Genomic DNA, 11,381 nt, shown 5'->3' with positions numbered 1-11,381 from the left:
ATCATAAGTTAATAGAAATTTCAGTTGTTATTGCAAAAGTGTTTTAAAAATTTGCATAAAACGCTCTAAAGAACCCTTTGATCGTAGATATGATGCAGACAAATTGACATTATGACTTTATTTTCTTACAGATATGCATAACAAATACCCTTTTTCTTTCATTAATTTAATTTAATGTTGTCACAGTAAAACTGTACTGTATAACATTGTGATAGTGCATCTTTTAATTGAATGAAATTTCCCCTAACACATACACATAAAACTAGAGCTTTTAAAATACTTTTAAAATAATAACATACTGTATCATCATCATCATCATTTAAAAAAGAATATATTTACATGTAATTGTCAAACAAACATAATCACTAACTAGAAGTGCCAAAATACACAAGAATGCATTATTTCATGTAATTTCTGTTGCATAATTTCAGACCAGCCTCTGCAGTGGTCTGTAAGATGACTAACTCTGTAGTATTTTAGAAGCTGTTTTGTTAACATAATAGTATTTCCTGATTTATAGGAGGCCTTCGATATCTTATCTACTTTGAAAAACAAAATGAATAGAGACCTCTGGTCTTAAGTCTCTGATATAATTGTCTGCTTTTGTTTTCAGTGTCTCCTACCATTAATCTGTCTGCTTTTCTGGCCTCTCTAAGCAAATAATTGTTTTCCTTTGTACTGACTCAGACTGAAGGACATCTACACTCTTTTCAACTGTAGACTGGATCTTTATAAAGATTTTACAATTTCAGTTTTGAGATCTGTTTCCTTCTGAACTACAATCAATAGGTTCACTTCTTTTCTGAAAGCCTTTCCACTATAGCCTTTCATTATGGCTTTTCCTGTCTGTTTTTTCTTATTCTGGGCCACACGGTGGACTTTACTATTATTCTTTGTGGTTTCACCTTTGTTTGCCTCACCTGTGTGTTCTATGCCTGTGTATTATGCCTGGATTACATGTAAATGTATCCTGTGGATGAATGATCCAATCTAATAACATTTAGCAGGCACACACTCACTCACTGTAAAGAAATCTCATATACACAAATGGAAGCACTCACTTGAATGAGAAAAAAAAAATCATTTTTTACTCTTTTTACATGTATGTGGGGTGAATGTAGCACTGTAAGTTCAGTCTGTTTGAAAGCTCAATTGAACCGAGAGAGAAAAAGGCTAACATTTGTGAAAAGACAGTACTTTTGAGAAAATTGTATGTAAATGACACAATGCTACTAGGACTGCACGTGCTGCATTAGAACCTTTAGAAAGGTGTTCATTAGTTTAGCCTTTTTTTGATGATTGGGGATGTTGCTACAGGGTTACAGTTACTATTGCCTTGTCCCGAGGCAGAATTCTTTGCTTTCATCACCTCTACCACCTGATATGATCAGAAACTTCTTGCTGATTGTCCTCTCCCAAGTGTGTAGCTTTTTGTGCTCATTTTTCTCTAGTATTCAGATCAGGAATGGTAGATAACTCTAATTTCCCATTTATGACAGTAGATTAATTTCCTTCCCCCGAGCCTGATGACTTTCCAACAATTTCCTTATTAGGTTGTCCAGTAGCCTGTTCTTTGTTGGAGTCATCCACATTTTCCCCAGCATCACTTTTAGATGCCATCGTTGGAGAAGCTGGAGCCAAAGATGAAAGCGGCTCTGCAGCCGAAAGAGAGGCATTATTTTCAGGAGCAGACATTTGGTCGTCATCTGCTTTTTTCACCAAGTCTGAAATAAACAGTAGAAAGATTAAAAAAAATTATGTGCACTAGTCTGTTAATAACTTGTAGTCAAAGACACCAGTATAGCTCAGTTCGTTGAGCAGCTGACCCATATACCAAAGAGCTACTGCAGGGGCCTGGCTTTGATTCTGACCTGGGACATTTGTCATTCTCTCAGCACTCTGACCCTCCTTTCCTCTCTGATCTACTGTCCTGTCATAAAAATAAATCTTTAACAGGGGAAAAATACTTTACAGTTAAAATAAACTAGTCCTATTCACTGGACATTTAATCAAAATGGTCATAGCCAAAAAAACAGTTTCCAAGAAAGCCACAGACTGCATTAAAATAGTTAATCAAAATAAATGTCAACTGAATTTAGCGCATATTCAAAGTTGTAATGAGTATATAAACTAAAATTCGTGGATATAAAGAAAATACTGAACTGTTAAGTATAAACAATAAAAGACAGTGATGGTGCCACGTACTTTGCACTTTGTATCATGACACAAATACAATTTGACCCTACACTAAACCATAAACTCTACAGGTTAACAATAAATGCTCCTCCCGTTGGTTACTTGCATTGATTTACTTGGTACGGCTGCTCTAATAAAGTGAAAGTGTTTGAAATAAGTGCTTCACAGTGCAAAAATGCACAGAGAAATCATGAAAGAAACATAAATTTGACAGCAAATTGATTTTGAAAAACTTATTTTTCGGTTTGTTTTTTATTGTTATTTTTTAGGCTTATTTATTTTTGTCCAGTTGATTATAATGTTATGTATACTGTGATCAACTTTGATGGCCATAGTGAGAAGTAACATTAGGTACAGAAAAACTTTAGTACAGTTTCTGTTTAGTAATTAGCAATAAACCAATGTTTCTATCGACATTTCTATCTGACAATTAAAGCTCTTCCAACTTCATCCAAAAATATCTTTGTGTGATTTTAAAGGGAAAAAACTATGTCACATTGATAAAATCTGCATAAATTTACTTTTAATTATTTTAAATTATTCAAAAATACTCAAAATACAAAAAGCACACTAAACAACAATGAATCATTTTGTCTGTTAGAGAAACAGTCACATATTTGGCACACTAACCCTAAACACCAAATTATATTTCATGTTCAAAAACTTGTCAGCTTTTGTCTTGCTAACCAATTTTTTTTCCTGTGACTATTCTGAATCTAGCTTTCATGGTATACTTTCAAACCTGGATTTTTAGGAGCAGTGGATGATTGCAGAGCAGATTCTGTGGCCCCACTGTGTTCTTCTTCTCTGGCTGGATTTATATTAGCTTGTCCTTTTCTGATTTTAAAAGACTTTACAGGCACAACGGGCTTAACTTTTTTGGGCTCATCTTTGTTGTTTTCCATACCTGAGACAGAAAAAGGAAAAATATTGCTTCAGCAAGAAGCTGCCTTGTAAGTTGGGAGTTAGTAGGTGGTAGTGCTGCTAAGTTAGTTTGGTTAATGATGTTTTAGGTTAATGTATGCATGCTTACAATGTTTAATCTTTTCCATGTTCACTATTATAACTTTTCATCTGCTAATTAGGACCAAACATGAAGCTTAGGTTGCTGGTGATGAAAAGCTTGTTTCTTGACGTACTTTAAAAATATAGTTTAGACATGAAGCCACAAGTTTATACAAAATTCCAGCAGTCACCAAATGCTAGAAGGAAACTATCAACATTAAAGAAATGAAACCAGTAAGTGCCAAAAATGCAGTACGTTAAATTGCTGCAGTACTTTAGGGTGACTCCATGAACAACTCAATCCCCACAGATCAGTGTTACATTTAACACTTTAACTATGATTTCGTTTTAGCGTGATTTAGGCATTTCAGTTATTTCTGTTTTAGTCTATTTTTGTTGACTGAAAATCTAAAGATTCACATGACTAAAATATATAGTTTAAAGGTTTGTTTTGTTTTTACCAGTTTTTGAACTGTGACAAATGTGTCCTTTGTTTATTGCATTTTCATGAGAAACAAGAAACATGGGAGCTAGTTGTGCTGTAGCATTTGCCATGGGCAGATCAAATGCTGATCATTCTAACTGCATTACTTCTAAACTGGTCCCACCTTTCTACACAACTTAATTAGTTCTCATTGGACCTCGTTTCTACAGATCTTTTTTGTCATTGACAAAAAATGTCAATATCATTATCATCATTTTATTTCCCATGCATTTGTTTTTTGTGAGAAAATCAAAGGTGGTTGATAAAAATAAAAGACCCAGATAATAAAGTGGTGACCTTAACAAGTGAACTAAAAATGCTGATGGTGCAGTAAACAGTTTGCGTCTTTTTAGCTACTGGTTAAAATTTTATGAAGCTTAAAGTCATACATCATTTGATGTGAGGTTACGTTACATGATAGGTAGGTGCTACCAGGCCTCGTCTCTTGAACTTGTTTGTGGTGTTGGCGGCTTTTGGAGCATTTTGGTAAATGACTTGTTTGTGGTAACTACACAACTGGATCATCAGCGGTCTCAGCTCTAGCTTTTGTGTGTGTTCTAACATTTTACACTTTATTTAGGACCAAATAGCAGACATGTGACAGGTAAAGTGTACATGTATGAATATATATAGGACCATGCTTCAAAATAGCAACCACATAATTTATTGTCTTAATATGTCATGACATATTAAGACAATAAATTGCCATAACATGGTGACAGGCCCAGCCATTAAACCACTTGTCAGTCAACTGTCTAATTACTTTTGAACCTCTGAAAATGGAGGTGTATGTTTTAAAAAACTTACTGAAATTCTTAAACAGTAATGCAATATGTTTATCCAAACCTTTAAATTAAAGCTGGATGTTTGCATTTCAATCACATATTGATTGTTTGATTTAACTTTCACTGTGGTGATATGCAGAGGAAAAAATTGCAAAATAATATTTTATGGGCCCAAAAAATAAACTTATGCACCTGAGTGTTTCTTCATACTATTTACTGATTTAAGACAAATACTGTCTGATGCCATCTTCTAAAATGTACATTTTTCTTTACTCTGTTCAATCCTATTAAAGAGCTAATTTTATATTCTCTATGCTTCACTGGATTTAATGTCAAAAAATGTATGTTTGTCTGCCTCTAATATGTTGTCTGTCTGTCTGTCTGGATATTTGCCTGTTCTATCCTGATCTTTTGTATGAGGGACTATATGTATAATGTCAGAGGAGTATTGAAAGGTACTGGTGTTGAATAGTTTTGACATTATGGCGCTCCAAGACTACAGACTATATAAAGGCAGTTTCACTTAACTCTTTCTTCCTGGACACCTACACCATCTTATTCACTGTTATCTTTAGATACATGTTTGCTTATTATTTTCATGAAGTCTTTTTCAAAGTGTGACTCTTTCTGTACCAGAAAAACAAAAAAAAGCTGTTTATAGCTGTTGTTTCTGCACCTGTTTGATCAGGAACGGTCGGTGGATCTTCCTTCTTTGTCTTGTCATCTGATTCATTTTCTTTTTGTTTTTCTTCTGTGACCTGTTCTGAGCTAACATCTTTCCCACCAACAGGTGGCTTGTTGATCGAAGATGAACTTGGCTGGTTAGCTGAAGAACCATCACCAATTTCAGTAGAACCCTTTGGTTCCTCATCTTGCTGTTGCTCTGACTCTGAAACAAACGGGGAAAAAGTTTAAAAAATGCACTAGTCTGCTAAAAGATGGTAGTAGGGTTAAATCGTTTGGAGGGAAACTTGGTTTATTCTAAACCAGTCTTTCTCCAGTGAGGTGTAAAAATGGGTCAAGAAAACAAAGAAGCCATTTCCCAATAAATATATTAAAATAAACCAAGTAAAGTAATTTTTAAAGACATGTTTTTCATCTAAACTAGGAAATGTTCTTGTAATCATCAAAGGATGACGACTGGTTCAAAGAGTAACAAAATCTTTTCAATGCTGGTTTTCAAATTCTTTTTTAGATAACAAAAATACATTTTCCACTGTCACCCAAATTATATACAATGCTCCAGACGTTATGATGATGTAGATGTTAATTAATATTAATAAGAATTCTATAATAATAAAATTTTTGGTAAAATGAAGAGTAACAAAAAGATTTCTGTATTGTTTTTTTCACATTTCTTCCTGACAATTAAAGCTCTTCCAACATCATCCAAAATTTCTATGTGTGAATTTAAAAGGACACAAATATGTCATATGGATAAAAGGTCAAATCTGCATAATTTTACTTTTAATTATTTTAAATTATTCAAAAATACTCAAAATACAAAAAGCACACTAAACAACAATGAATCATTTGTCTGTTAGAGAAACAGTCACATATTTGGCACACTAACCCTAAACACCAAATTATATTTCATGTTCAAAAACTTGTCAGCTTTTGTCTTGCTAACCAATTTTTTTTCCTGTGACTATGCTGAATCTAGCTTTCATGGTATACTTTCAAACCTGGATTTTTAGGAGCAGTGGATGATTGCAGAGCAGATTCTGTGGCCCCACTGTGTTCTTCTTCTCTGGCTGGATTTATATTAGCTTGTCCTTTTCTGATTTTAAAAGACTTTACAGGCACAACGGGCTTAACTTTTTTGGGCTCATCTTTGTTGTTTTCCATACCTGAGACAGAAAAAGGAAAAATATTGCTTCAGCAAGAAGCTGCCTTGTAAGTTGGGAGTTAGTAGGTGGTAGTGCTGCTAAGTTAGTTTGGTTAATGATGTTTTAGGTTAATGTATGCATGCTTACAATGTTTAATCTTTTCCATGTTCACTATTATAACTTTTCATCTGCTAATTAGGACCAAACATGAAGCTTAGGTTGCTGGTGATGAAAAGCTTGTTTCTTGACGTACTTTAAAAATATAGTTTAGACATGAAGCCACAAGTTTATACAAAATTCCAGCAGTCACCAAATGCTAGAAGGAAACTATCAACATTAAAGAAATGAAACCAGTAAGTGCCAAAAATGCAGTACGTTAAATTGCTGCAGTACTTTAGGGTGACTCCATGAACAACTCAATCCCCACAGATCAGTGTTACATTTAACACTTTAACTATGATTTCGTTTTAGCGTGATTTAGGCATTTCAGTTATTTCTGTTTTAGTCTATTTTTGTTGACTGAAAATCTAAAGATTCACATGACTAAAATATATAGTTTAAAGGTTTGTTTTGTTTTTACCAGTTTTTGAACTGTGACAAATGTGTCCTTTGTTTATTGCATTTTCATGAGAAACAAGAAACATGGGAGCTAGTTGTGCTGTAGCATTTGCCATGGGCAGATCAAATGCTGATCATTCTAACTGCATTACTTCTAAACTGGTCCCACCTTTCTACACAACTTAATTAGTTCTCATTGGACCTCGTTTCTACAGATCTTTTTTGTCATTGACAAAAAATGTCAATATCATTATCATCATTTTATTTCCCATGCATTTGTTTTTTGTGAGAAAATCAAAGGTGGTTGATAAAAATAAAAGACCCAGATAATAAAGTGGTGACCTTAACAAGTGAACTAAAAATGCTGATGGTGCAGTAAACAGTTTGCGTCTTTTTAGCTACTGGTTAAAATTTTATGAAGCTTAAAGTCATACATCATTTGATGTGAGGTTACGTTACATGATAGGTAGGTGCTACCAGGCCTCGTCTCTTGAACTTGTTTGTGGTGTTGGCGGCTTTTGGAGCATTTTGGTAAATGACTTGTTTGTGGTAACTACACAACTGGATCATCAGCGGTCTCAGCTCTAGCTTTTGTGTGTGTTCTAACATTTTACACTTTATTTAGGACCAAATAGCAGACATGTGACAGGTAAAGTGTACATGTATGAATATATATAGGACCATGCTTCAAAATAGCAACCACATAATTTATTGTCTTAATATGTCATGACATATTAAGACAATAAATTGCCATAACATGGTGACAGGCCCAGCCATTAAACCACTTGTCAGTCAACTGTCTAATTACTTTTGAACCTCTGAAAATGGAGGTGTATGTTTTAAAAAACTTACTGAAATTCTTAAACAGTAATGCAATATGTTTATCCAAACCTTTAAATTAAAGCTGGATGTTTGCATTTCAATCACATATTGATTGTTTGATTTAACTTTCACTGTGGTGATATGCAGAGGAAAAAATTGCAAAATAATATTTTATGGGCCCAAAAAATAAACTTATGCACCTGAGTGTTTCTTCATACTATTTACTGATTTAAGACAAATACTGTCTGATGCCATCTTCTAAAATGTACATTTTTCTTTACTCTGTTCAATCCTATTAAAGAGCTAATTTTATATTCTCTATGCTTCACTGGATTTAATGTCAAAAAATGTATGTTTGTCTGCCTCTAATATGTTGTCTGTCTGTCTGTCTGGATATTTGCCTGTTCTATCCTGATCTTTTGTATGAGGGACTATATGTATAATGTCAGAGGAGTATTGAAAGGTACTGGTGTTGAATAGTTTTGACATTATGGCGCTCCAAGACTACAGACTATATAAAGGCAGTTTCACTTAACTCTTTCTTCCTGGACACCTACACCATCTTATTCACTGTTATCTTTAGATACATGTTTGCTTATTATTTTCATGAAGTCTTTTTCAAAGTGTGACTCTTTCTGTACCAGAAAAACAAAAAAAGCTGTTTATAGCTGTTGTTTCTGCACCTGTTTGATCAGGAACGGTCGGTGGATCTTCCTTCTTTGTCTTGTCATCTGATTCATTTTCTTTTTGTTTTTCTTCTGTGACCTGTTCTGAGCTAACATCTTTCCCACCAACAGGTGGCTTGTTGATCGAAGATGAACTTGGCTGGTTAGCTGAAGAACCATCACCAATTTCAGTAGAACCCTTTGGTTCCTCATCTTGCTGTTGCTCTGACTCTGAAACAAACGGGGAAAAAGTTTAAAAAATGCACTAGTCTGCTAAAAGATGGTAGTAGGGTTAAATCGTTTGGAGGGAAACTTGGTTTATTCTAAACCAGTCTTTCTCCAGTGAGGTGTAAAAATGGGTCAAGAAAACAAAGAAGCCATTTCCCAATAAATATATTAAAATAAACCAAGTAAAGTAATTTTTAAAGACATGTTTTTCATCTAAACTAGGAAATGTTCTTGTAATCATCAAAGGATGACGACTGGTTCAAAGAGTAACAAAATCTTTTCAATGCTGGTTTTCAAATTCTTTTTTAGATAACAAAAATACATTTTCCACTGTCACCCAAATTATATACAATGCTCCAGACGTTATGATGATGTAGATGTTAATTAATATTAATAAGAATTCTATAATAATAAAATTTTTGGTAAAATGAAGAGTAACAAAAAGATTTCTGTATTGTTTTTTTCACATTTCTTCCTGACAATTAAAGCTCTTCCAACATCATCCAAAATTTCTATGTGTGAATTTAAAAGGACACAAATATGTCATATGGATAAAAGGTCAAATCTGCATAATTTTACTTTTAATTATTTTAAATTATTCAAAAATACTCAAAATACAAAAAGCACACTAAACAACAATGAATCATTTGTCTGTTAGAGAAACAGTCACATATTTGGCACACTAACCCTAAACACCAAATTATATTTCATGTTCAAAAACTTGTCAGCTTTTGTCTTGCTAACCAATTTTTTTTCCTGTGACTATGCTGAATCTAGCTTTCATGGTATACTTTCAAACCTGGATTTTTAGGAGCAGTGGATGATTGCAGAGCAGATTCTGTGGCCCCACTGTGTTCTTCTTCTCTGGCTGGATTTATATTAGCTTGTCCTTTTCTGATTTTAAAAGACTTTACAGGCACAACGGGCTTAACTTTTTTGGGCTCATCTTTGTTGTTTTCCATACCTGAGACAGAAAAAGGAAAAATATTGCTTCAGCAAGAAGCTGCCTTGTAAGTTGGGAGTTAGTAGGTGGTAGTGCTGCTAAGTTAGTTTGGTTAATGATGTTTTAGGTTAATGTATGCATGCTTACAATGTTTAATCTTTTCCATGTTCACTATTATAACTTTTCATCTGCTAATTAGGACCAAACATGAAGCTTAGGTTGCTGGTGATGAAAAGCTTGTTTCTTGACGTACTTTAAAAATATAGTTTAGACATGAAGCCACAAGTTTATACAAAATTCCAGCAGTCACCAAATGCTAGAAGGAAACTATCAACATTAAAGAAATGAAACCAGTAAGTGCCAAAAATGCAGTACGTTAAACTGCTGCAGTACTTTAGGGTGACTCCATGAACAACTCAATCCCCACAGATCAGTGTTACATTTAACACTTTAACTATGATTTCGTTTTAGCGTGATTTAGGCATTTCAGTTATTTTTGTTTTAGTCTATTTTTGTTGACTGAAAATCTAAAGATTCACATGACTAAAATATATAGTTTAAAGGTTTGTTTTGTTTTTACCAGTTTTTGAACTGTGACAAATGTGTCCTTTGTTTATTGCATTTTCATGAGAAACAAGAAACATGGGAGCTAGTTGTGCTGTACCATTTGCCATGGGCAGATCAAATGCTGATCATTCTAACTGCATTACTTCTAAACTGGTCCCACCTTTCTACACAACTTAATTAGTTCTCATTGGACCTCGTTTCTACAGATCTTTTTTGTCATTGACAAAAAATGTCAATATCATTATCATCATTTTATTTCCCATGCATTTGTTTTTATTTAGTTAACATCTTCTTTTTGTGAGAAAATCAAAGGTGGTTGATAAAAATAAAAGACCCAGATAATAAAGTGGTGATCTTAACAAGTGAACTAAAAATGCTGATGGTGCAGTAAACAGTTTGCGTCTTTTTAGCTACTGGTTAAAATTTTATGAAGCTTAAAGTCATACATCATTTGATGTGAGGTTACTTTACATGATAGGTAGGTGCTACCAGGCCTCGTCTCTTGAACTTGTTTGTGGTGTTGGCGGCTTTTGGAGCATTTTGGTAAATGACTTGTTTGTGGTAACTACACAACTGGATCATCAGCGGTCTCAGCTCTAGCTTTTGTGTGTGTTCTAACATTTTACACTTTATTTAGGACCAAATAGCAGACATGTGACAGGTAAAGTGTACATGTATGAATATATATAGGACCATGCTTCAAAATAGCAACCACATAATTTATTGTCTTAATATGTCATGACATATTAAGACAATAAATTGCCATAACATGGTGACAGGCCCAGCCATTAAACCACTTGTCAGTCAACTGTCTAATTACTTTTGAACCTCTGAAAATGGAAGTGTATGTTTTAAAAAACTTACTGAAATTCTTAAACAGTAATGCAATATGTTTATCCAAACCTTTAAATTAAAGCTGGATGTTTGCATTTCAATCACATATTGATTGTTTGATTTAACTTTCACTGTGGTGATATGCAGAGGAAAAAATTGCAAAATAATATTTTATGGGCCCAAAAAATAAACTTATGCACCTGAGTGTTTCTTCATACTATTTACTGATTTAAGACAAATACTGTCTGATGCCATCTTCTAAAATGTACATTTTTCTTTACTCTGTTCAATCCTATTAAAGAGCTAATTTTATATTCTCTATGCTTCACTGGATTTAATGTCAAAAAATGTATGTTTGTCTGCCTCTAATATGTTGTCTGTCTGTCTGTCTGGATATTTGCCTGTTCTGTCCTGATCTTTTGTATGAGGGACTATATGTATAATGTCAGAGGAGTATTGAAAGGT

The 11,381-nt window shown here is 33.7% G+C and overlaps 1 protein-coding gene across 6 annotated transcripts in view; it reads right to left on the bottom strand.

Annotated features, from left to right (window-relative positions):
* Nucleotides 1-311: 311 nt before the first annotated feature.
* The window catches only part of LOC146500598 (uncharacterized), a 30,986-nt gene continuing 19,916 nt past the window's right edge, over nucleotides 312-11,381 (bottom strand). For 4 of the 6 annotated variants that reach the window (XM_085134582.1, XM_085134588.1, XM_085134585.1 and 1 more), the window contains 6 exons: nucleotides 9,372-9,536; nucleotides 8,363-8,575; nucleotides 6,156-6,320; nucleotides 5,147-5,359; nucleotides 2,939-3,103; nucleotides 312-1,724 (listed from right to left, as the gene is read on the bottom strand). In XM_085134582.1, the coding sequence (XP_084990708.1) occupies nucleotides 1,504-1,724; nucleotides 2,939-3,103; nucleotides 5,147-5,359; nucleotides 6,156-6,320; nucleotides 8,363-8,575; nucleotides 9,372-9,536 (1,142 nt within the window). In that variant the 3' untranslated portion in view covers nucleotides 312-1,503. The remainder of the gene's footprint in view (nucleotides 1,725-2,938; nucleotides 3,104-5,146; nucleotides 5,360-6,155; nucleotides 6,321-8,362; nucleotides 8,576-9,371; nucleotides 9,537-11,381) is intronic. The other 2 variants (XM_085134586.1, XM_085134587.1) reach the window with 2 other exon arrangements.

Source organism: Neolamprologus multifasciatus, chromosome 16 (assembly GCF_963576455.1).
Source record: "Neolamprologus multifasciatus chromosome 16, fNeoMul1.2, whole genome shotgun sequence".
Taxonomy (NCBI): domain Eukaryota; kingdom Metazoa; phylum Chordata; class Actinopteri; order Cichliformes; family Cichlidae; genus Neolamprologus; species Neolamprologus multifasciatus.
This window is presented reverse-complemented; position numbering and strand designations above follow the sequence as displayed.